General features: G+C 42.8%; 1 protein-coding gene across 1 annotated transcript in view; it reads right to left on the reverse strand.

Annotated features, from left to right (window-relative positions):
- The window catches only part of CHSY3 (chondroitin sulfate synthase 3), a 538,207-nt gene extending 518,204 nt beyond the window's left edge, over positions 1-20,003 (reverse strand). The window contains exon 1 of the mRNA XM_077462127.1: positions 19,284-20,003. Within this exon, the coding sequence (XP_077318253.1) occupies positions 19,284-19,875 (592 nt within the window). The 5' untranslated portion in view covers positions 19,876-20,003. The remainder of the gene's footprint in view (positions 1-19,283) is intronic.
- Between the last annotated feature and the right edge of the window lie 6,977 nt (positions 20,004-26,980).

Here is a 26,980-nt window from a genome sequence, read left to right on the forward strand (position 1 = left end):
GGTTTTCGGGGTGCCGTGCGCGACTAGACTCCCAAAAAGTCCCACACATGTGGTATCCCCGTACTCGGGAGAAGCAGCAGAATGTATTTTGGGGTGTCATTTCACATATGCCCATAGCATGTGTGAGCAATATATCATTTAGTGACAACTTGGTGCAAAAAAAAAAAAGTTTGTAATATTCCCGCAACTTGTGGCAAAATATAAAATATTCCATGGACTCAACATGCCTCTCAGTAAATAGCTTGGGGTGTCTACTTTCCAAAATGGGGTCATTTTGGGGGGTTTTGTGCTATTTTGGCATTTTATGGCCTTCGAAACTGTGATAGGTAGTGAGGAGTTAAATCAAAAATTTGCACCCTTAGAAATCCTGAAGGTGGTGATTGGTTTTCGGGGTGCCGTGCGCGACTAGACTCCCAAAAAGTCCCACACATGTGGTATCCCCATACTCGGGAGAAGTAGCAGAATATATTTTGGGGTGCAATTCCACATATAACCATGGCATGTGTGAGCAATATATCATTTAGTGACAACTTTTTGTAAAAAAAATTTTTTTTTTTTTTTTTGTCATTATTCAATCCCTTAGGACAAAAAAAATAAATATTCAATGGGCTCAACATACCCATCAGCAATTTCCTTGGGGTGTCTACTTTCCAAAATGGGGTCATTTGGGGGGGATTTGTACTGCCCTGCCATTTTAGCACCTCAAGAAATGAGATCGGCAGTCATAAATTAAAAGTTGTGTAAATTCCAGAAAATGTACTCTAGTTTGTAGACGCTATAACTTTTGCGCAAACCAAAAAATATACGCTTATTGACATTTTTTTTACTAAAGACATGTGGCTGAATAAATTTTGCCCTCAATGTATGACTAAAATTTAGTTTATTCGATTTTTCTTATAACAAAAAGAAGAAAATATCTTTTTTTTTCAAAATTTTCGCTCTTTTTCCATTTATATCGCAAAAAAAAAAAATCGCAGAGGCAATCAAATACCATCAAAAGAAAGCTCTATTTGTGGGAAGAAAAGGACGCAAATTTCGTTTGGGTGCAATATTGCATGACCGCGCAATTACCAGTTAAAGCAGCGCAGTGCGAAATTGCAAAAAGACCTCTGGTCCTTAAGGTGTTTATTGGTCCGGAGCTGAAGTGGTTAATGGATCCTGTATAGTCCTCTTTGTACACCTTGGAACTCACTCCTTAGGGCCGGTTCACACAGCGAGGCGAGGCGACACGGCTCGCCTCGCCTCGCTCCCGCAAGTCGCCCCCGTTCTGTACAATGGAACCGTTCTGAGAGGAGCGACTCGAGTCGCTCCGACTCAGAAAAAAGGTTCCTGTACTACTTCGGGGCGACTTCGGGGGCGACTTGCATTGACTTCTATACAGAAGTCCTCTGCAAGTCGCCGCTGAGCTCCCCGCAGGTCGCGGCGAGGTAAGTCGGAGACGCCTCGCCGCGCCTCGCTGTGTGAACCGGCCCTTAGGGTCAATGTCCAAAGCAAATGAAAAAACATAATCGCACAAGATTGTAAACAATGCTTGTTTTTTTTTTAAACATAAAATAGTCCACTCACATTTTACATATCTTGTGCATTGTCTGTTATAATATAACGCTCATAGACAGCTCTCCTCCTCACGGTGCTTCCGAGGATTTGAGCCACCAGAAGTGACATCACTGGCTCCTCCCGACGCGTTGAGTCACAGGTCACGTTACTTTCACAAGCGAAGTTTCCCTAGCAAAAGCCCAGTGACCTGTGACACAACGTGTTGGGAGGAGCCGGTGACGTCACTTCCGGTGGCTCGTATCCTCGGAAGCGTGGTGAGGAGGAGAGCTGTCTATGAGCATTTATGAATAAATTTAATTTTTTTATTGGATGTTTTATAGCAGAAAGTAAAAAAAAATTTTCTTCAAAAATGTTCTGTCTCTTTTTTGTCTATATAATAAAAAAATAAAAAATACGATGGTGATCAAATACCACCAAAAGAAAGGTCTATTTATGGGAAAAAATGTTATGGTCATGAAGGGGGCAAAACTTTCCAAAGCTGAGGTGGTTAAACTGAACCTGCTGATTTGACTTCCATTGGTTAGTAGTGTAGAGGATGCAACTGCTGACATCCATTCCTCATTAATGACTTCTTCTGAAGCTTCTAGTTACCTGGCTGTCATGGTGATTTAATGGCTAAGCTACATTCTGAGTCAGCACCCTGGACCATGTATGCATATAAGGAGTTTTAGTGCTTTACCAGTTGCATGCTTGCCCCAGTTAAATGATGCAGGCAATACTAAAGCCAAGGTCAGCCAGGTAGCTTTTATTTTCGGAAGGGGGTCAGCCACGGCAGCCTCCATATCTCTCTCAGTAAAGGTTTCCTCTAACACTGCTTCTTGCATTGTGAGATCATTATTCTGCATCGGAGCAATATGCAGCTATGTGTAGAAGGATTTCGTAGTGAATACAAACTGGGGTTGGCATCATCCATCTGGTTAAATCATTGGCAGGTTCTGGTGTGCGGCATTAGCGATGTAGCTACAAAGATAAACGCGGCTACCGAATCCATGGCCTTGGGGTAGCCGAGCTCTCACTTTAATTCAACGACGCTTTTCTCCTCGCCGAAAAAAAAAATGGAAGTGTCACCATCATGTTTATTGAAGAAGCCTTCATGGTCACAAGTTTGCTATAGTCTGTGAGCCTTGTGTGTATAGATAAGGTTTTATTGATATTAAGAACATTGGTGCATCTGGTTCCTGTTGTCCATGGCAGTTCATAAGAGTTCAGTGCCATGTCTGTGTGGCAGTTACCTATGTGCCCCATAGGTGTGCACAGCTTATTGCATTAGGGTGTGCCCCTCAAAGCTCAAACATATGTGTGTGTGCATGTGTATATATACTGATGTATAAAAATCAATATGTGCTGTTGCGCTCTACTGAATGATGGCTCATTACCATAAATAAAGTGCTAAATAAAGTGTACATCCCATGTGCAAAATTTCATATAAAAATATCATACTAAATACTACATAATCACATAGAATTCAACATGCACAGAAAATGTAAATAATGGCATAAAAAATTATAAGATCTAAGTGCTAATGCTGGCACATTATAGAAATCGCATGGGAGCGTGGCACACATTCCTATGTTATGCCAGTGTGCACCGGCTCTAAATTGGTTAAGGGTGGACTTAACCAGGCACACAGCTAAATATTCAGAAGGCATGCATATAATTTGCATTTCAAAAGATTTGTATTTCTGCTCGTCTTTCTAAGATTTACGCTATCCAACCAGACAATACAGCCAGGTGGGTGATACAATGTACAGTTAGAGTGTATGCAAACTCTAGAAATAACTTTCTCTCATTTCCTCCCTTTTGGTTTGTTACATATGCAATTGAAAATGTTTTATCATATATGTTCAACCAGTGCAAAAAATATATACAGTGCTCATCCAGCCAGAAATCTTGTGAGCTAATAACTTTTTTGCACTCTCTATCTTTGGACTGTTATCAACATTGCTCTCTGCTATCTCCAAGAACTACAAACCACCTCCCTATATTATGGAAAAGAGAGGGGGGTGTTATGTATTCCTAAGGCTTGCTAACTGCCGCACCTCTATCCACATTCAGGTCACTTTTCAGAGGACAGGGGAGGCAATGTGACACCTCCTCATTGCCTGTTTTAACCCTGTAATTGCCCCACCAACACACCACAATTACAGTATGTGCATTGTACACAGTTGCTGGTTGTTTGCGGCACTTCATATCATATATCATTTGCCACTTGTCCAGGGACTGATTTCTCCATTCATATCATATCCAGCCAGGATCATAGGAATATTTAGCTTATTCGTGTGTGTATATATATATATATATATATATATATATATATATATATATATATATAAACTCTGGGGGTTATTTATGAAAGGCAAATCCACTTTGGACTACAAGTGCAAACTACAAGTGCAAATTACACTTGAAATTGCACTGCAAGTGCACTTGGAAGTGTAGTCGTTCTCAATCTAAGGGGTAGATCTGAAATGAGGGGAAGCTCTGCTGATTTTATTATCCAATCATGCGCAAGCTAAAATGCTGCTTTTTATTTTCCTTCCATGTCCCCATCAGATCTACAGCAACTTTACTTCCAAGTGCACTTGCAGTGCAAAGTGGATTTTACTTTAGTAAATAACCCCAATAGTGTAGTATTTATTAATCAAAAAACATTCCCAAAATAAAAACAGTAAACAATAAGTGGCAGTTCACACAGGGGCAGCTTAAAAGTCATCCAACTTTGAAGCCGCCACCGTACAGCGTGACCTCAGCGCAGCTTGCAAAACTATGTCTGTGTAGAAGTCAATGCAAGACGGTCCAAAGTCGCCACAAAATAGTACAGGAACCTATTTCTAAGACTTGAGTCGTTCCTATTAGAAACGGTTCCATTGCAATGCATGGAGCGTGGCTTGTCAGGCGGCTAAATCGCCCTGATAGGTTGCCCCTGTGTGAACCGGTGATGTATCGAATAGTGTCCCCCATTAGATAGTGTCCGCCCTGCACTTGCGCAGTACAGAGGACAAGGACATCCCGAAAGTCTCAGAAGATGAACGGCGCCTGTGCAGTGAGTCCAGGTTCAAGCCACACCATCCAAGGGGACATAGAGTTAGAATAAAAAATAGCCGAGCGAAGCGAGGCTGTGCCTGAAGCGTGGCGAGCGAAGCGAACTCGCGAGGGGCCCTGTTACTATGTGCAACTGTATGTCCACTTGGATGGTGGGGCAGGCACCATTCTTCTTCGGAGACTTTCGGAGTCTCCTTCTCCTCCGTACTGCGCAAGCGCCGAGCCTGCGAATTACGGGGCGGACACTATCCGATGGCTGGACCCTTTTTGACAGAACACCGGCACTAAAAAGTATCCTCTGGATAAATATAAAAGAAATAAAAATAAAAGTTAAATGGAATAAAACTTACATCCACAGCCACCACAACACAACAAAGTGGTAGCGGGACCTCAGGCAAATATCCTTTTTCATAATCACTGAATGATACATATAAATAGCACTAATGTAAAACTTACATCCACAGCCGCCACATAAGAACATAGTGGCGGTGGAACCTCAGGCAGATAACTTCTCTCACTCTACAGCTGTTTCGTTTTACTCCTTTTTTGATATTCTTGTAATGCTAATTTTTATATGCTAATGTACACACTGTGCATATTGTATATACTGCATATGTATTCTAATGTAAGTTTGGCTGGTATGTGCACAGTTATACACATGGGGAGGATTGGATATATTTTGTTATTATTTCTACTTTTTCTTTTGTCCCTCCAACGTGTATGTATATATATATATATATATATATATATATATATATATACCTGTATGTTGGTGAGGAATTTTAGCTATGAGTAATGCCTCGTACACATGATCGGATTATCGTACGACGTATCGTTCGCATTTCGTTGCATAAAACTAATATCGAATACAACAGTGCAAAATGTGCGCTATAAAAAGTTAGAAATTTTGTCGTACGATTCTGGAAAAACCTTCCGCTGTGCGTAGCTATGTATCTGAAATGATGTCAAATAAGTGTGACCCGTGTGTCCTTCTGGTTTATTTTCTTACTGTACTGATTAAACGATTGTCGTAAGATGGGCTGTCGCCCGAGCAAAGTTTTCATGTTTGTCCCTTTGGATTTTGTTGGATGGACTATCGTGATCGGCTGTCGAAAGCTGTGTACTAAGGATCAGATTATCGAACGATCAATCTGAAAGCAATTTTTATCATCTGATAATCGGATGTGAAACGCGTTAGCAGTTATTGTTGGCCTGTACTTATCCGTGGATGTATTTGGATTCTGAACATTTGGAGTGCGGCTATCCAGCATTTTTGTTTCCATCTAAAATACCCCACAGTGTTATGTAGTCCTAACATACTCCCAGGGCTAAGGTGACAACACTGCTCAGTATGGTTGTCATGCAAGGACAGGAAGTGAGTTAGGGTTACCAAGGGCGAGTATGCTGCAACACTATCAGTTTTTGTTCCTGGTTTTAGAAATTCTTTAAAGTGGTTGTAAAGCCTAAATATTTTTTACCTTAATTCATTCCTTGCATTAAGGTAAAAAATGTTTAGGTGTCAGCATTCCCACTCATCCCCCCTTTTACTTACCTGAGCCCTCATTTGATCAAGTGCTGTGCATGTCTGCAGCTCTTCTCTCCCCTCACTTCTGGGTCTCACTGGCTTTGCTGTTGGCTCCCAGTGCTGTTAATCAAAGGCAATGACAAGACAAGGGAGCGGGGGCCGAATCCCACTGTCAGTGTCAATGGACGCAGCAGCGGGGCTCTAGTACAAGCATGCATGAATGCTTCCCATGGGGGCACTGGACAAAGAGCAGGTGCTGGTGGGGGGAACCCAAAGAGAGGAGTTTTTTTTTTTAATTTGTACCTTTACAATAATTTTAACGTTTTTTTTGTTTTGTTTTTAAATTGCAAACATGGTATATTTACCTCCACTGTGCAGTTCGTTTTGCACAGAGTGGCCCTGATCCTCAACTTCTGTGGTCCCCTTTGCATCCTATAACACCCTAGGTCATGGGTAGAGAACCTGGGGCCCTCCAGCTGTTGTGGAACTACATTTCCCATGAGGAATTGCAAGGCTGGCAGATATAATTACTAGTAGTTGCATGATGGGACTTGTAGTTCTGCAACAGCTGGAGAGCCCCAGGTTGCCTACCCCTGCCCCAGGTGAAGCACTCTCCAAGAGGGTTACCTTGCGGGTGCACATAAGATGCATTAAGGTGAAAAAAACACCAGGTTTACAACCCCTTTAAGGAGTTCATGCACACTAGCATTTGTTTTAAGCTAAAAATAAGAAAAAAATAATGGCTAAAAACGCTGGTAATAGCTTTTTGTAGTAACGTTTTAGCAGAATTTTAGGCGCATTAGCGTTTTATTCGTGTTTTTGTGGTAAAAGGGAATAAAAAGCTCAAAAAACTATATTAGTAGTGTTTGGCAGCGGGTAGGAGCGTTTCTGCTGGAAAAACGCTCCAAGAAACTGTACAACATTTTTTTTTTTCTGTTCCTTTTTCTGCTCCTAAAATGCTAATAGCCTATAGTAGTGCACATGGGCACATAGGATAACACTATTTAGCTTCTAGGAGCAGAAGAAAATGCTAATAACAGCTTCTAGGAGCTTAACCACTTCCCGACCAGCCACCGCAGTCATACTGAGGCAGGATGGCTCCCCTGCACGAGCTCTCGAAGCTCTACGTCTGCTCCTTAAGATGCTGTAGCAGGCGCACGATGACCGCCACGATTGCTTGTGACAGAGCGAGAACCGGGATCTGTTTGTGTAAACACACAAATCCCGCTTCTTTCAGAGAAGAGAAGACAGGTCGTGTGTGACTACTAAGTAGGAACAACAATCTTTCTCCTCCTCTAGTCAGCCACATTCCCCCCGCAGTTAGAGGGAACACATTAAACCTCTTAATCACCCCCTAGTGTTAACCCCTTCCCTGCAAATGACATTTATACAGTAATCAATGGCTATTTTTAACTCTGATTGCTGTATCACTGTCACTGGTCCCAAAATAGTGTCAAAAGTGTCCGATCTGTCTGCTGCATTGTTGCGGTCCCGATAAAAGTTGCAGATCACCACCATTACTAGTAAAAAAAAGAAAAAAAAATGCCACAAATTATTCCCTATTTTGTAGATGCTATAACTTTTGCCCAAACAAATCAATATACACTTATTGCATTTTACCAAAAATATGTAGAAGAATACATATTGGCCTAAACTTATGAAGAAATGTGTTTAAAAAAAATGGTGGATTTTTTTTTTTTATAGCAAAAGTACAAAATATTGTGTTTCTTCAAAATTGTCACTCTTTTTTGTTTATAGCACAAAAAAATAAAAACCGAGGTGATCAAATACCACCAAAAGAAAGCTCTATTTGTGGGGGTAAAAGGACACAGCCTGACTGGACAGTGAAGGAGCAGCAGCAGACTGATGAGGTCATCCATCTGCTCCCTCTGCTCTTTGCCCCCTCAGAATTGCATGCAGAAACCTGATTGGCTCTTGGTCCTGCTCCCCAATTTCCCACTTTCCTGTTGCTGTATAATAGACGGAAACTGATTCATACCAATTCAAATCCAGATACATATACTAGTTCCATTGAAAAGGATACATTTCATGACTGATAACAAAATACACAGTTGCAGTTATTTGTCTCATTTTATATCTCCCTGGAATTCACCTTGAAGCAACGTTTGGTGATTGTGAAATGACAAGAGCGTTCAGCCATTAAAAGCCGGCAGTTACCTAATAAGCGCGGTTTTAGTACATATTAAAATCTGGACAGTTGCACCTAAAACTGCTGTATTGTTTTAACAGATTTGGGCAGCTAAAATATCTGTTTATGTCCAATTAAGCATATAAATACACAAAAAAAACACATATCATAGCTATTTTACCAGCAAAAAGATCTGTAATTACGTGCAATGTAGTCCCCTATGCCAGACAGCACAGAGAGATCTTTGTCTTCCCACAACAGCAGCCCAGTGTGGTCAGTTGCAATAGTCAAACACACCCCCAACTTGCTGATTGGATAGTGAAGGAGTGGCATACTGTGAGATCATAACTCTGCTCTCTTCTCCTGTCAGTATGTCCATTGTCAATACATGTGTACACAGCAGAGCCCCAGTGGCTCGGAGTGCTGCCCCTTTTCTCCTCCATTGTGAGTGCTGCTGTGCAGGGGATTAGCAAAGGCTGATATTAGTGCAAATTCAGGTACTTACATTAGCTGCATTTAAAATACCTACATTCTAATTATGTTGAATAAATACAAAGCTCTGATTCCCCCTGTAGAAAAATTGTATTGTAGCTGTATTGTAGAGCTGCATGATTAATCGTTAAAAAAATTGCGATCTCGATTCCCCCCCCCCCCACGATCTCTCCTGCTGAGAGTAGGCGATTCTTTCATATTAACAAGTGGAGAGATTATCTGCTCACTCAGCTGTCAAAAGAAAGCATCATGGGCAATCTGCCAAGTTTAGAACTTGAAACATTGTAACTAACTCTTACTTCTTAGATCAAAGGGATAGAACTTGTGTAAACAAATAATCTGGGCAGTCTGCAGAGCTTTCAACCACTGTAAATGCAGGAAGTTTAACCACTCAAATTCTAAATCTTTCTCTGACACTTCTTTCTTTAGTTAAAAATCAATATTTTTTGCTAGAAAATTACTTGGAACCCCCAAACATATATATATATATATATATATATATAAATAATTTTAGCAGAGACCCTATAAAATGGCAATTGCTGCAATATTTTATGTCACACTGTATTTGCCCAGTGGTCTTTCAAATGCAATTTTTTGGGAAAAAATACACCTCAATAAATAAAAAAAATAAAAAAACTGTAAACTTAGCACAATTTTTTTTGTTTTGATGTGAAAGATGTTACGCCGCGAGAATCGTGAGAGAATCCTGATCTATCTTTTAAGCAAAAAAAAACGTGATTCTCATTTTAGCCAGGATCGTGCAGCTCTACTGTATTGTCTCTCTTTTTTGTAAAGCACCCCACAAACTTTTGATACTATGTAAATCCTGTATTATAATAATAATAATAATAATAATAATAAGGCCTCATGCACACTGGGGGTTGTGTATATAAGCTTTTAGCAGCATTTATTGACAGGAGGGAAGAAAAAAATGCTCTGCTAGTGCATCCAGGAGCAACAGAGTTTCGGCAGAAAAAACGATTGGCGTTAGGCGCATTTAGCACTTCAGCATTTATTCATTTCAATAGAATAAATTGAATAAATTCAAATTCTTACCAATAAAATAAATAAATGCCCAAACACCAAACTTTTTTTTAAAGAAAATGCAGCCTAGATCAGCAGCCTAATTTTCTCCTGTCAGGAGAAAAAGTGTTTTACAATAAACAAGAGTGCATCAGGTCTTAATGTGCATTCACATGGGTAGTAGTTCCTACCACCCCTATGAAAGGCGATCTGCTGTGGCTCGCTTTTCAGTTTGCAGGCATTCAGGAGACAACACTGCCACCTCCTAAATACCAAGTTTTTGTAAGTTTTTTTCTTCAGCTGAAAATGAATTTTGGATTTAAATATTGCCCCACAACCAAGTGTCTGTCTTGTGGTTGTGGTAGTGTCCTATGGGCTTCATTGGGTGTTTTTGGCAGATGGTGCCACCTGCCAAATTCAGCATATTAAGTTTAAACTGGTGCATCGCAAATCCTAACATTGCAGCCATTGCAATGTGTACGCATCTGAGCCACCACTATGTTCATTTGGATAGATAAACAAGGGGGATATTGGGATTTTTTTAATAAAAAATGTTTTAAAAACCAGAACAGTTGGCACTTACAGTATATCACAGTATTAACAGGACAGCACTGTAAGATGGATTTCTCTACATGTCTCACCCATATGTCGGGCTTCTTCAGGGGGGGCTGTCCAGTTTTGAAGTACAAGCCTTCTATATCACCTAAAATGGATCCAAAATGTCACCACACTCTCTAGACGGCTAACAGCGCCAGGGGAACCATATGTGACCAGCGGCCACAGGGGGAATAATAGGACCAGAACTACAGATTCTGCAATGAGTTTAATTTCAAGGGATTTTAAAGTGCTGTCAGTAAGCTCTAATGTTGATCTCCAAAGCTGATATTAACTGACAGCATAGCATATCCCAAGGGCTCCAGTAGCCATGTTCGTTTGGAGATGGGTGGTCTTGGAGTGGTAAAAAACTTGGATCGACTACCTGGTTTTACCATCCCTCTGCTGCCATGTGAACCCAACCTTAATGGTTATGTACGATATCTGTCTGGAGTATAGCATTAGACTCCAAAGACTGTAATGTAATGCTAATCACTAATAGTTCATCAATAATGTATATTTACAGGAAAACCTCTACAAGTACATACAACTATTACAACTGGTATTTGTGGTTCCACAAAATCCACATAGTTGCAGGATCTTTAACACAACTTGTGTTCACTTAAATCTTCCACCAGTGACTTAAATGTGCCCATACACAGATCATAACCAGTCAGAGTAAATATATACCAATCAAATCTACCGATAACTGATAGACAGAAGGAATGAAGCTCACTCACTAGAGGACAGAAAATATGGATTTCTGGTGGCATGTGCCTTTATAGAAGAGAATACACATTGCACAATCCTCATACAAGTCCCATGAGGCTCTGCAAGCAGTTGACAGTTACAAGCATGGCTCCAAAAGGCAGAGCATGATGGGACTTGTAGTTCTGCAACAGCTGGAGGGTAACAGGTTGAGCACCCATGTGGTTCACAATGGTGCGTTTTGTAGTGCGTTTCCAGTTTTGCAAAAATGCACTACACTCCATTTGGCATGGTTTCCTAGGGGTCACATTCATAGCTGTACGATTTTAACCGGTGCATTTTTTGGAAAGGGTCAGGGACTTTTTTGCCGGCAGCAGGTTGCGTTTCTAGTTCCATAGACTTCAAAAGAAATGAGGCGGAAACATATCAAAAATGTGTTTTTGATGCATTTCTGCTGCCTTTTTGCTGGTTTCTCCCGCATGACAACAGATACTTCCCAAAACTGCAAGCTGCATCAAAAACGCATTCAAGTGATACTAAAGTCTCTTTTTTGGTGTTCAAAAATAACAAACATGTTATACTTACCTGCTCTTAGAAGGGCACTGGCACAGCGCAGCCCAGATCCTCCTCTTCATGGGTCCCTCTTTGGAGTTCCTGGCCTCTCCCTCCTGTTGAGTGCCCCCACAGCATGCAGCTTGCTATTGGAGCACCGGAGCCCAGTCACAACTCCCTGTGTCCATTCAGACATAGTGCTGTAGCCTAGCCCTGCCCCTTTTTCTCCTCATTGGCTCACTGACTTTGGTTGACAGCAGCAGGGGCCAATGATGCTGTCTTAGCCAATGAGAAGGGGAGCCCCGGGCAGCCGAGTCTCTCCTGCAACATCGCTGGAACGAGCTGGGGCTCGGGTAAGTACTAGGAGGGCTGAGGGGGGAGCTGCTCACAGAAGGCTTTTTATCTTAATGCATAGACTGTATTAAGGTAAAATCCTTCTGCCTTTACAACCACTTTAAACACCCGTCAAAAATTTGTGCGGAAACAAAAACACATCGGGAAAATGCATCAAGTGCAGCCTGCATAGGCATGCTTTTAGCTTTATAGTAGCCAAACATGTGCCAATCCATTCCATTAATTGATCATTTATTGTGACTAAACAGATAAATCTTAGCCCAGGTTCACACTGATGGGGGATAAAAAAGTTCAGTTGAACTCGTACAATTTTAAACCCACATGTTAGTCCAAATTCGGGAGCAATGTCAGAGACATCTGTGTGAGTTCCTGCACAGATGTCTATTGAAATCGACCCCAAAGTTGCCAAAAGTAGTGCAGGGACTACCTTTAGGAATTGGTTCGGCGCTGAAATGTCTGCGCTTTGAGGTAAAGAGATCGCTGCTCATAGGTGATGCAATCGGTAATACACCAATGTTGCTTCTGTGAGGTGGGGTGCACGCCCTGCCACTACAGAAGAAAACATGGAACAGAAAACCTTCGGGTCGGCAGCACACCCACATAGAAAGTAAAGTATAAAGTCTTTATTGAAGCATAAATATTAAAAGCACTGGATGGGTACAGGCAGGGGAAATGCAGGTAGGTTGACGCGTTTCACACTATAGAAAGTGCTTTGTCAAAACCACAGAAGTTGCAAAAACTACAAGCACATTTATAACACATAAATCACATGACAGCACAAGTGCATCTCATTAAAATCAGACTCAGCTGTTGCAACTTCAGACCAATAAAATCTCCTGTTCAGAAAATTGTTTAAAAACCAAAACGGAAACACAATAAAAAGAGTGATTCTATTCCATAATACAACCTTATGCCAAATATCGTACGAAATTGAATAGCTAAATAAAGTCACAAAAATTCGATACGATAGAAAAAAAAATCGTAAGTGATGTCATGTGTTGTAATGTATTTGTATTGTATTTCGGACGTCAACTATACTGACTAAACAAAAATCGTACGATCTGGATTCCAGAGTAAGAGGAAAATTTCCGTGCATGTCCGATCAAATAATATCGGATGAACGGTCGTGATCGGCTGTCGAAAGTAGTGTACACCCGATCCGAAAATCGTATGATCCTTCCTCGGGCGACCGTTTTCGTACGATATTCGGATTGTGTGTACAGGGCATTAGCCACATCAATACAGGGCACATTCGCCCCCTTCCTTCCCAGACCATTTTTCAGCTTTCAGCGCTCTCGCATCTTCAATGACAATTGCGCAGTCATACTACACTCTACCCAAATGACATTTTTATCATTTTGTTCGCACAAATAGAGCTTTATTTTGGTGGTATGTACCCATCCAGTGCTTTTAATATTTATGCTTCAATAAAGACTTTATACTTTACTTTCTGTGTGGGTGTGCTGCCAATCCGAAGATTCTCTGTTCCAGCCGGCGATTTGACATGTCAAAACGGCCTGATGTGAATGTGGGCTAAATAAAAATTGCAAACCAAAGACTCTCCACGTGATCAAATGTGACTGTCAGGACGATCGGCCATGGTGCAATATAAATGATCACTTCTGAATGATCAAATAAATATCTGCCCATGAGTCTGAGATCACAAAATGGATCAATTAAATCAGTGGTCGTCAACCCTGTCCTCAGGGCCCACTAACAGGACAGGCTTTATGTATTACCTCGGGGAGATGCAGACTAGAATACTGCAATCACTGAGCAGCAAATGATATCACCTGTCATGTATTTCAGTTATCTTGCAAACCTGGCCTGTTAGTGGGCTCTGAGGACAGGGATGATGACCACTGCAATTAGCGGACCTCCAGCTGTTGCAAAACTACAAGTCCCATGAGGCATAGCAAGACTCTGACAGCCACAAGCATGACACCCAGAGGCATGATGGGAGTTGGAGTTTTGCAACAGCTGGAGGTCCGTTAATTGCATATCCCTGATTTAGACATATGACTGGCAGGCCGTATTTTCAATTTATATTTTCAGTTGTGTGCAGCAATACGGCGAATGTTGCATTGTTCGCTATTATAATTGACGATGAATTGCTTGTTTGCAAATTTCTGATTTAAATCTAATATGAATCGGTATGTGTATGGCCACCATTAAATTGGATATACATAGATAGCTCAGTTCAGACCAGGGTATGTGAACTTGGCATGCAAAGCCGAGAAGTACATCTGGCCATAGAGTTTAGGTGGTAATCAGATGTGCAGACACACGGTCCTTTTGCTCAATCATACACGCTGTGACCCCTGAGCATACATGTTATACTATATATTGACACATGACACCCAATGCCCTGGTCTTATTGTGAAAAAAAACATGAATGGCTGGCTGAAAAAATCCAACCTTGCCAATTGCTCGCTCCCTAGAATAGATGGATAAGGAGATTTGTTACTATTCATAGATAATGACAACCCCCCCCCAGTCTTATCCCATGATGGTGATGTGTCTACAGGTACTTCTTTTCTAACACCATACTGTACTGTAATTCAAAGCAAACACAATGTGACATTCCATTCTCTATGTACACAAAGCTGTTTACTTGAGCTGTCAATTTAGAGTCAGAAGGCTGCTAATAAGATCTAGTCTGCGACCCTGGCACAGGCTCCTCTCTAGCCACTTCACTAGTCATTCAGTGTTGGCAATGAGATTAGTGATAACGGTAAGCACTAAAGTGCCACTTCAGTTTGATTAGAGAGAACAATAAAAGAAAAAAAAAGAAAAGAAAAAAGCAGCACAGACATGGGCAACATGCAACTTTGCTGCGATGATGACAAGTCAGTGTGCTGAGCTTAGCACAGAGGTGCGAGGAGGTCTGGGGAAACAATGAATCAGGACTTTTCTTTTCTTATGACTCAGCCTCTGTCAGTGTGAAGACGCTGCAGACATTTACACTGCACAGTTGCATATGCTGTGGATTCTGTAGGCTCTTTCACAAAGTCTGATGTCAGATGGGCCATTCTTCCACAACAGACAAAACACCAGGGGCTGGATCACTAAAAAAAAAAAAACTGCCCGTCCGTCCCTATGGAATCACTCCCTCTGTAGCCACATGCAGCGAGATGTCGCTCTGCTGCTGCTGCTGGCCAAATGCTGCTGAATCTTGATTGCTAGCTAAATGAATAAATGCTCAAGTTCTAAATGCGCCTAGCATTTAGGCACATTAAGGCTGGATTCACACCTATGCATTTTTAGTGCTTTTTGCATCTTAAGGATTTGCACTACAGTCCATTTAACATGGTTTCCTATGGAACAAGTTCTGTAGTGCAAATCTGCAAAAAGCACTAAAAATGCATAGGTGTGAATCCAGCCTTAGAGCCCATTCACACAAGAAACTGCACATAACTGCACGTTTTTGACTGCCTGTTTACATGCATTTGAAGCGCATTTAAATTGCGCTTGCTCTGCACTTGGCGCGCACTTGAATGCACTTTGTAGTGCATTTTTCTATATGTTTTTGGGCTTGGCTTTCTTGGCTTAAAGGGGTGCAGTGCGATGCGTTTGAAGCGCCTTTCCTGTATTTGCAGTGCCAAAGAATGCAGCACGCGCTATTTTTAATTTTTTTTTGAACTGCACTGCAATGATGTGAATTATGCCCATAGAATTGCCTTGATTTTGGGCTTCTCTATTCAGTTAAAAATGCAGCCAACTGCATTGAGTGTGAAAGGGCTCTTAGGCGTACTGGGCATTTTTATTGCCCAAACGTGATTTTGATGTGTTCAGATTTCAGCCCCTAAACACCCCTGCCTCTAAACTCCACTAAAAGCCTATGTGTGCATGGACACATAGGACAGTGATGGCGAACCTTGGCACCCCAGATGTTTTGGAATTACATTTCCCATGATGCTCATGCACTCTGCAGTGTAGTGGAGCATCATGAGAAATGTAGTTCCAAAACATCTGGGGTGCCAAGGTTCGCCATCACTGACATAGAGGAGATTTTAGGGGTGAAAAAAGTCAAATGCCAGTAAAATGGGCATTTAACAATTGCTGTGTGGATGAGGCCTTAGTGACTATTTCAACAAATTGCCAACAGCGGAATTGCCCATTTGACATCAGGATAAGGATCCTTAAAGTTATTGTAAAGTCTCTTTTTTCTCCACAAAAATGACAAACATGTTATACTTACCTCCTCTGTTGCAGTGGATTTGCCCCCTCTTCTCTGGTCCCTCTTCTGTGCTCCTGGCCCCTCCCTCCTGTTCAGTGCCCCCGCAGCTAAAGATCCTTATCCTTGTATTAAAAGAGAACTCCAGCCAAATAAAAACTTTAAAAAATATAACCCGTTTAAAGATAAAATACCAAAACCATGATGATGCAATAATCCAGTGTTTCTCAACTCCAGTCCCCAAGGCGCCCCCAACAGGTCATGTTTTCAGGCTCTCCATTATTTTGCACAGGTGATTTGATCAGTTTCACTGCCTTAGTAATTACCACAGCTGTTTCATCTGAGGGAAATCCTGAAAACATAACCTGTTGGGGGCGCCTCGAGGACTGGAGTTGAGAAACACTGCAATAATCATCTTCAATCCAGAGATTTCCCCTGCAGTACGATTTGTCTGCCACTAGATGTCCTTAGTCTGATGGCCAGCATCATTCTTCCCACTATCTCTGAGAACAGGTTGTCCTGGACTTGCCCCAGTGCTAATACCCTGTTTCCCCAAAAATAAGAACTAGCGTGATTGTCAGTGATGGCTGCAATATAAGCCCTACCCCCCAAATAAGCCCTAGTTAAAGTCCTTGTAGGTCTTATTTTCAGGGTAGGGCTTATTTTTGGGGAAACAGGGTAGGGCTTATTTGGGGGGTAGGGCTTATATTGCAGCCATCACCGACAATCACGCTAGATCTTATTTTCGGGGAAACAGGGTAGTGAAAGGAGAAGCAGCATGTTGATGAGCTGATCTCTATTCCACTTTGCTTTCTGTACATGAACTGATCATCTTCTTGTGCTGCTCTTTCCTTTCACACTCCAACCCTGCTGTAAAAGTACTGCAAGAGGCTCACATCAGGTCATATTCAAACACACTGCTTGCATTTAAAAATAAATTTGATGATATAATATTGACTACAGAGCTGCATTCAATTGTTTTTTTATATGTTCAGCTTTTCTACTTATATTTGTATTAATATTTGTATTTATTCATATTTTTATTTTTAATATATACATATTTTGCTATTTATTTGCTATATATTTATATTTGTATTTGATATTATTATTTGTGATCCGAGGACTGTTTTCAGTTGGAATGGGTGTGCTACTCACATAACCCAAAACACATCAATTTACACAAAAATACATATAACATTCATCTATTTTGTGAAAACTACAAGAGCTTATAATGATGCCATAGGCACACTTAGAACTGTGCCACACATTAGAAAAAAAACACTACCCACCAGTGCAGATCACAATGCCTAATGGTCATAGGGAGTGATGCTGTGAGCCAAGTATGTTGTTCCTGCAGCTGTAGCCATGTGACTTCAGAATTACCAACATACTAAGTGCTTACAGCAGGAAATTCTCCTCTCTGACATTAAAAAATATATAACTTGGCCCATGACATTAATAGTTATGCTGCATATTTGCAGGTTAATGTCTGGAATTTCCTTTTCGACATACAGACATTTCATAGTTTTTTCCATGGGGATCAAGAATGTATTCATATTCCACAAAGTAATACCAAGAGAAATAGGAGAACTAGTCTGATTGGTACAAACCCCTGAGCATGTTTTATCATATACCTGGGAAGGAAGGGGTTAATTGAGGGGGCATTTATTTTATTATTTGATAGCTGGTATAGAAAGATGACTGCAGTTCCCATAGCATGTAAGTATGTACATTTACTTAGTATACAAAGGTAACGGCTCTGATGGTGTGTAGGTGTATATACTGTACATTTACTTGGTATTAAAGAAGGGCTGAAGTTTCCATAGTATGTAAATATATACAGAGGTAAGCTGTGGTTCCTATACTGTGTAGGTATGTACATTTACTTGGTATAGAGGAGAGTCTGTGGTTCCCATAGAGTGCAGGTATGTTCATGAATTGGTATAGATGAGTTGTGGTTTCCATAGTGTATAGGTATGTACATTTATTTAGCATAGGAGGGTAGTGATTACAATATTGTGTAGGTATGTACATTACTTGGTCAAGAGGGGTTGTACGTATGTGCATTGCTTAGGTGTAGAAGGGTTGTAGGTATGTACATTTCCTTGGTCTAGAAGAGTTGTAGGTATGTACATTTACATGGTCTAAAAGGGTTGTAGGTATGTACATTTCCTTGGTTAGAAGAGTTGTAGGTATGTACATTTGCTTGGTCTAGAAGGCTTGTGGGTATGTACATTTACTTGGTCTAGAAGGGCTGTAGGCATGTACATTTACTTGGTCTAGAATGATTTTAAGTATGCACAGTTTTAACAGAATAAAGTATGCACATTTAGTTGGTCTAGAAGGGTTGCAGGTATGTACATTTACATGGTCTAGATGGGTTGTAGGTATGTAAAATGTAGTTGGTCTAGAAGGATTGTTGGTATGTACATTTAGTTGGTCAAGTCTAGAAGGGTTGTAGGTATGTACAATGACTTGGTCTAGAGGGGTTGAAGGTATGTACATTGACTTGGTCTAGAGGGGTTTTAGGCATGTACATTTACTTTTTACTTGGTATAGAAGGGTTGTAGGTATGTACATTGAAGTGATCTAGAAGGGTTCTGGGTGTGTACATTGATTTGGTCTAGAGGTGTTTTAGGTATGTACATTGACATGGCCTAGAGGGGTGGTAGGTATGTAGATTTACTTGGTCTAAAAAGGGTTGTAGGTATGTACATCGACTTGTAGGTATCTACATTGACTTAGTCTAGAAGATTTGTAGGTATGCACATTGACTTGGTCTAGAAGGGTTGTAGGTATGTACATTGGCTTAGATGTAGAGGGGTTGTAGGTATGACCACTGATTTGGTCTAGAAGGGTTGTAGGTATGCACATAGACTTATATGTAGAGGTGTTGTAGGTATGTTCATTTCCTAACATCTATGAGACTACTTGAAGCATCCAACTCTGTTACTATTCCTGCCCTCCTATTGGCTGCCTTGCTCCATCCTCCCCGGATACCAGAAGTAGAGGATGGTGGCGATGGGCACTGGTGCCATGGCAGAGGAGGATGGTGGTGGTGGGCACACAGGTGGCACAGTAGCAGTAGGAGGAGGAGGAGGAGTACTTGCCTTTGATGTAGACATCATCATCCGCCCTCATGAACCACTCATACTTGTCCAGGTAATGGTCATGCATGTGTTTGATCATCATGAAGGACTTCTTCTGGGGAGGGTAGGAGTCGTCCACCCCGGGCAGAGAGATGACGGGCACAGCTTCTGGCAGAGGGATGTCCTCGGAGCCCTGGCTGGAGAAGAACTCCACTTTCCCGGGGATGTAGGGAGCCCAGGTCCGGTAGGCGGCCACTGCCCGGGTGTCCAGGTACTTCTTGGCTGTCATGACCCCGACATAGAGGAAATTTCTGGGGGAGTCCTCAGGGGGTCCCCAGTCCCCGCTGCCGTTGTGGTTGCCCCCGTGGCCGTTGCTGCTGCTGTTCTTGCGCTCCTCTTGTAGCGGGGCGGGCGGAGGGGTGTCGGGGAGCCACCCTTTCCCATGGCGGGGGTCCCCATCCCTGGCCGGGCTGTAGTACGAGCACACGTTGGACCTTCTCTTCTTCTCGCTCATCTCTGCTACTTTGGGGGCGATGAGCCAGGAGGCGGCTGTGAATCCCAGGATCAGTCCCACTCCTACACTCATCCACGGTCTACGGGACCTCACCGCCATCCTTCCCGGATCTCCTCTCCTCAGCCGCCCGGTACACCACTCCAAAACTTACCGGGCTCACAGATCGCCTGGAGCAGCCCGTGCGGCGATGTCTGGGCTGCCAGCTTGTCACTGCCGCTCGCACCTCCTCCTCCTCCTATCCATAGCTGTGCTGCAGCTGCTTCTCCTCCTCCCCCTGCTCTGCTCCACCTTCTCAGCATCGCAGCCCCTCCATACCCTGCACTGCTACCACTCAGGGCACTGCCAGGCGGCACTGGGATAGGAGCTGTCCATGTGCTCCAGGAGCTTCACTCCTTCATCAACCTGCATGGAAGGAGGAGAGCTCATACAGCACCATCCATCTGTTCACAAAAGTACCGACACCGGGCACCCTCTATCCCCTCTCCTAAATCTTACCGGCTGGCATCTGCAAGTCTTCTCCAGGAAACGAAAAGTCCTCCCTTGTGGTGCCCAGACCAAGCACTGCAAGGGTTAACTGCCAGCTTCTGTCTAAGGCAGGGGTCTCCAGCCTGGGACCCTTGGCTTGCCTGTATTTCACCCTTGGGGCATTGTTTCTCCCACTTATTTGGGGTACCAATTCTCCCACTCATATGTGTGTGCATCCTATTGCATTAGGGCGTGCTTACCCCCCCCCCAAAAAAAAAATATATATATATATATACATATATATATATATCAGTGGCGGCTGCTGCTCAAAATTTTTAGGGGGTCGCAAACAAAGCGAAGAATTGTCCAAAAAAAAAAAAACATAAATTGCAACCTCACTGTGCCATCAGACACAGCCACTGTGCCCATCAAATGCAGCCACTGTGCCCATCAAAAAATGATGCCACTGTGCCCATAAAATGCTGCCACTGTGCTCATCAAATTGTGCCACTGTGCTCACCAAATGCTGCCACTGTGCCCATCAAACGCTGCCACTGTGCCATTAAACACTGCCAATGTGTCCATCAAACGCAGCCACTGTTCCATCAAATGCCACCAATGTGCCCATCAAATGCTGCCACTGTGCCCATCAAACACTGCCATTATGCCCATCAAACGCTGCCACTGTGGCCATAAAACGCTGCCACTGTGCGTATCAAATGCTCCCACTGTGCTTATCAAATTCTTCCACTGTGCCCACCAAATGCTGCCACTGTGCCCATCAAACGCTGCCACTGTGCCCATCAAACGCTGCCACTGTGCCCATCAAACGCTGCCACTGTGCCATCATATGCTGCCACTTTGCCCATCAAATTCTCCCACTGTGCCCATCAAATGCTGCCACTGTGCCATAAAATGCTCTCACTGTGCCCATCGAATGCTCCCCCTCACCCACCGTCTGCCCGGCACTTACTCTGTCTCGGTGGGGCAGCAGGTGATGTAAGTGGGCGGTGTCCGGTCCTCCATGCTCCTCCATGTCCTCAATGTCTTCTCCCATCCTCTCCTATGATTGGATGCCTGGTAGGCGTCCAATCACAGTGCCTGTCGTTTCAGCCAATCAGGTGACGGGTAACAGACCCGAGCACCTGATTGGCGGAGAGGCGGTTTAGTGTTAGGAAAGTGAATATTCATTTACTTTTCTAACACAGCTGGGTGAACTGCGAGCGCCAAGTATGGCGCCCGCTGTTTACCTTTTTTGGCGCCTATTAGAGCCTATTGCGATTCCGGTGGAGCATACAATGTCACATTTTCCGATGAAAAGCTCTCATCTGTCTTTTGCTGGCCGCAATTCCGATCTTGTGTACGCGGCATAACATTGTCAATTTGCTGTCCCCTCAAAATAACTCAACACACAGCCATTAATGTCTAAACCGCTGGCAACAAAAGGGAGTACACCACTAAGTGAACACTCTTAGGCATGGAGTTCACCAGAGCTTCACAGGTTGTCACTGGATACCTCTTCCACTCCTCCATGATGACATCACGGAACTGGTGGATGTTAGAGACCTTGCACTCCTCAACCTTCTGTTTGAGGATGCCCCACAGATGCTCAATAGGGTTTAGGTTTGGAGACATGCTTGGCCAGTCCATCACCTTTACCCTCAGCTTCTTTACCAAAGGCAACGGTTGTCTTGAAGGTGTCTTTGGGGTTGTTATCATGTTGGAATACTGCCCTGCGGCCCAGTCTCCGAAGGGAGGGGATCATGCTCTGCTTCAGTATGTCACAGTACATATTGGCATTCATGGTTCCCTCAATGAACTGTAGCTCCACAGTGCTGGCAGCACTCAGGCAGCCCCAGACCATGACACTACCACCATCATGCTTGACTGCAGGTAAGACACACTTGTCTTTGTACTCCTCACCTGGTTGCCGCCACACACGCTTGACACCATCTGAACCAAATAAGTTTATCTTGGTCTCATCAGACCACAGGACATGGTTCCAGTAATCCATGACCTTAGTCTGCTTGTCTTCAGCAATCTATTTGCGGGCTTTCTTGTGCATCATTTTTAGAAGAGACCCCCCACCCCTTCAACCTCTGCAGCAATGCTGGCAGCAACCATACGTCTATTTCCCAAAGACAACCTCAGAGCATGTGCACTCAACTTCTTTGGTGGATCATGGCGAGGCCTGTTCTGAATGGAATGTGTTCTGTTAAACTGCTGTATGGTCTTGGCCACCATGCTGCAGCTCAGTTTCAGGGTCTTGGCAATATTCTTATAGCCTAGGCCAACTTTATGTAGAGCAACAATTCTTTTTTTCAGATGCTTTCAGAGTTCTTTGCCACGAGGTACTATGTTGAACCTCAAGTGACCAGTATGAGAGAGTGAGAGCGATAACACCAAATTGAATACATGTGCTCCCTAATTCACACCTGAGACTTTGTAACACTAAAGAGTCACATGACACTGGGGAGGGAAAATGGCTAATTGGCCCCAATTTGGACATTTTCACTTAGGGGTGTACTCACATTTGTTGCCAGCAGTTTAGGCATTAATGGCTGTGTGTTGAGTTATTTTGAAGGGACAGCAAATTGACACTGTTATACAAGCTGTACACTCACTAATTAACATTGTAGCAAAGTGCCATTTCTTCAGTGATGTCACATGAAAAGATGTAATAAAATATTTACAAAAATGTGAGGTGTGTACTCACTATTTTGAGATACTGTAAGTGTTTGTTGTCTTGCAAGACAAGCAGGATTCAAGCCTCTGGGGTGTGTAGTGCCGCATTTGGCCAGAGGTGCGGGGGCACCGGTGACACTCAGAGCTGCCCGGAGACACCCGGGAACACTCCATTCCCGAGTGTCTCCGGGTGCATCTGAGCGGCTCCAAGTGGTCTCCGAGTGTTTCCTAGTGACTCCAGCGCCCCCTCCCACCTCTGGCCACATGCGGTACTGCATACAATAGCAGTGTCTGTGGAACAAATGATCAGCATTTCCATCCTATGGGGAAACTCACTTTGATATACAAGTGCTTTGGATTACAAGCATTCTTCTGGAACAAATTGACACTGTTATACAAGCTGTACACTCACTACTTTACATTGTAGCAAAGTGTAATTTCTTCAGTGTTGTCACATGAAAAGATATAATAAAATATTTACAGAAATGTGAGGGGTGTACTCACTTTTGTGAGATATAGTGTATCTATCTATCTATCTATCTATCTATCTATCTATCTATCTATCTATCTATCTATCTATCTATCTATCGATAGATAGATAGATAGATAGATAGAGAGATATAGATATATGTATATACACTGGGGAAAATATTTGATTCCCTGCAGATTTTGTAAGTTTGTCCACTTGCAAAGAAATGAAGAGTCTATCATTTTTATCATAGTTGTATTTTTAATGATAGAGACAAAATATCAACCAAAAATCCAGAAAAAACATGATACAAATGTTAAAAAATTGAGTTGCAGTTCAGTGTGTAAAATAAGTATTTGATCCCCTACCAACCAACAATAATTCTGGCTCTCACGGACTGGCTACAGAATGTGCTCATGTGGTACACAGATTAGTCCTGTCATATTAAGAAGGTGTTCCTAAGGACAATTTGTTTGGTGTATAAAAGACACCTATCATAGTATAGTAGACATGTGCATTCGTTTTCGTCCGAATGCATTTTCGTCCGAATTTCAGCTATTTTCATTTTCGTCCGAAAAACGAAAGATCCGACATAAATAAATGCTTTATTTTCGTTTTCATTGTTACAACAGTTCGATAAAGAATAGGAGATTCGACATGACTCTGACAACAATCTGTGTCTATAGAACCTGTGTTCGAATGTGCCTAACCTTACCTCTATTAGTCCAAGATTATATAGAGAAAATATTTGACAGAGAAAAAAGATTTGACAGAGAGAAAAGATTCTGCAAGTTACTGTCCTGAAAAGTGTTTGGGGACCTGGGTCCTGCCCCAGGGGACATGGATCAATGCAAAAAAAAGTTTTAAAAACGGCAGTTTTTTCAGGAGCAGTGATTTTAATAATGATTAAAGTGAAACAATAAAAGTGTAATATTCCTTTAAATTTCGTAGGGGGGGTTGTCTATAGTATGCCTGTGAAGGGGCGCATGTTTCTGGTGCTTAGAACTGTCCCTGCATAAGGTGTCATTTATGCAGGAAAAAAAGTCCTTTAAAATCACTCGCAGCTATTATGAATTGTCGGCTCCCGTAATACAGAGAACACTCATTGAAAGTCATTGATAAAAAAATAAATAAATAAATAAATAAAAAAGCGTGGGGGTCCCCCAAATTCAATTACCAGGCCCTTCAGGTCTGGTATGGATATTAAGGGGAACCCTGCCTCAAATTTAAGAAAACATTTGACGTGGGGTTCCCCCTAAATATCCATAACCAGACCCTTCAGGTCTGGTATGGATATTAAGGGGAACCCCCGCGTCAAATTAAAAAAAAAATTGACGTGGGGGTCCCCCTAAAAATCCATACCAGACCCTTTATCCGAGCACGCAACCTGGCAGGCCGCAGGAAAAGAGGGGGGGACGAGAGAGCGGCCCCCCTCCCTCCTGAACCATACCAGGCCACATGCCCTCAACATTGGGAGGATGCTTTGGGGGTCTGTGACCCCTCAAAGCACCTTGTCCCCATGTTGATGAGGACAAGGGCCTCATCCCCACAACCGTGGCCGGTGGTTGTGGAGGTCTGCGGGTGGGGGGCTTATCAGAATCTGGAAGCCTCCTTTAACAAGGGGACCCCCAGATCCCGGCCCCCCCCCGTTTGAAATGGTAAGGGAGTACAAAAGTACCCCTACCATTTCACAAAGAACGTGTAAAAAATAGTTAAATAAGACAAACACACTTTTGAAAAATATCTTTATTAAAAATAAAAAAAATAAAAGATTCCAGCGGTGGTAATACACTCTTGCTATTTCTGTCTCCGTGGAGGAGACACTGCAAGGATTCCGGCGGCCTGACGTTTCTTATATACGGAGGGCGGGGCCACCCGTCACCTGACCCTGCCCCCCTCTGACGCAAGGGGAAACCCGGGGTTCCCTGTGACGTATGGGTGACCCCGCACCCCTCTGATGTAACACAGGCAGGTTTCCGTTACATCAGAGGGGGCGGGGTCACCCATACGTCACGGGGAACCCTGGGTTTCCCCTTGCGTCAGAGGGGGGCGGGGTCAGGTGACGGGTGGCCCCGCCCTCCGTATATAAGAAACGTCAGGCCGCCGGAATCCTTGCAGTGTCTCCTCTGTGGAGACAGAAGAAGGATGTATTCGCTGCGCTGGATGAGATGAGCCATCGCTGGAGAGATGACCGTCCGTCGCTGGATAGCAAGAGTGTATTACCACCGCTGGAATCTTTTTTTTATTTTTAATAAAGATATTTTTCAAAAGTGTGTTTGTCTTATTTAACAATTTTTTACACTTTCTTTGTGAAATGGTAGGGGTACTTTTGTACCCCCTTTCCATTTCAAACAGGGGGGGGCAGGATCTGGGGGTCCCCTTGTTAAAGGGGGCTTCCAGATTCTGATAAGCCCCCCGCCCGCAGACCTCCACAACCACCGGCCACGGTTGTGGGGATGAGGCCCTTGTCTTCATCAACATGGGGACAAGGTGCTTTGAGGGGTCACAGACCCCCAAAGCATCCTCCCAATGTTGAGGGCATGTGGCCTGGTACGGTTCAGGAGGGAGGGGGGGCCGCTCTCTCGTCCCCCCTCTTTTCCTGCGGCCTGCCAGGTTGCGTGCTCGGATAAAGGGTCTGGTATGGATTTTTAGGGGGACCCCCACGTCAATTTTTTTTTAAATTTGACGCGGGGTTCCCCTTAATATCCATACCAGACCTGAAGGGTCTGGTTATGGATATTTAGGGGGAACCCCACGTCAAATTTTTTCTTAAATTTGAGGCAGGGTTCCCCTTAATATCCATACCAGACCTGAAGGGCCTGGTAATTGAAGTTGGGGGACCCCCACGCTTTTTTTTTTTTTTTTATCAATGACTTTCAATGAGTGTTCTCTGTATTACGGAGCCGACAATTCATAATAGCTGCGAGTGATTTTAAAGGACTTTTTTTCCTGCATAAATGACACTTTGTGCAGGGACAGTTCTAAGCACCAGAAACATGAGCCCCTTCACAGGCATACTATAGACATCCCCCCCTACGAAATTTAAAGGAATATTACACTTTTATTGTTTCACTTTAATCATTATTAAAATCACTGCTCCTGAAAAAACGGCCGTTTTTAAAACTTTTTTTTGCATTGATACATGTTCCCTGGGGCAGGACCCGGGTCCCCAAACACTTTTTAGGACAGTAACTTGCAAATTAGTCTTTAAAATTAGCACTTTAGATTTTGAATGGTGGAGTCCCATAGACTTTAACAGGGGTTATAAAGTATGCTATATACTAGCTCCGTCGAATCTTCTTTATACATTCGACAGACACCATAAGCCTTAAAGACAGATTCGACCGTAATTCATGTGGATTTTCGGACGAATGCAATTTTTGAACGAAAAACAAAATAAATTAAAACGAATTTCGGGAGTAACTAAATAAATTAAGTTTTCGGACGAAAACGAAATTCCGAAACGAAATATTTTACTCTGCACATGTCTATAGTATAGTACTAAAACAGAAGAGGTACATTAGTGGTCAGTGTAAAACCCTCCTTAAATTGGTGGTAACTGTAAATGCTTTTATTAGATTTGTG

This window comes from Lithobates pipiens, unplaced genomic scaffold, assembly GCF_037356315.1.
Source record: "Lithobates pipiens isolate NorthernLeopardFrog02 unplaced genomic scaffold, aLitPip1_a1.2 Scaffold_3, whole genome shotgun sequence".
NCBI classification, from domain to species: Eukaryota; Metazoa; Chordata; class Amphibia; order Anura; family Ranidae; genus Lithobates; species Lithobates pipiens.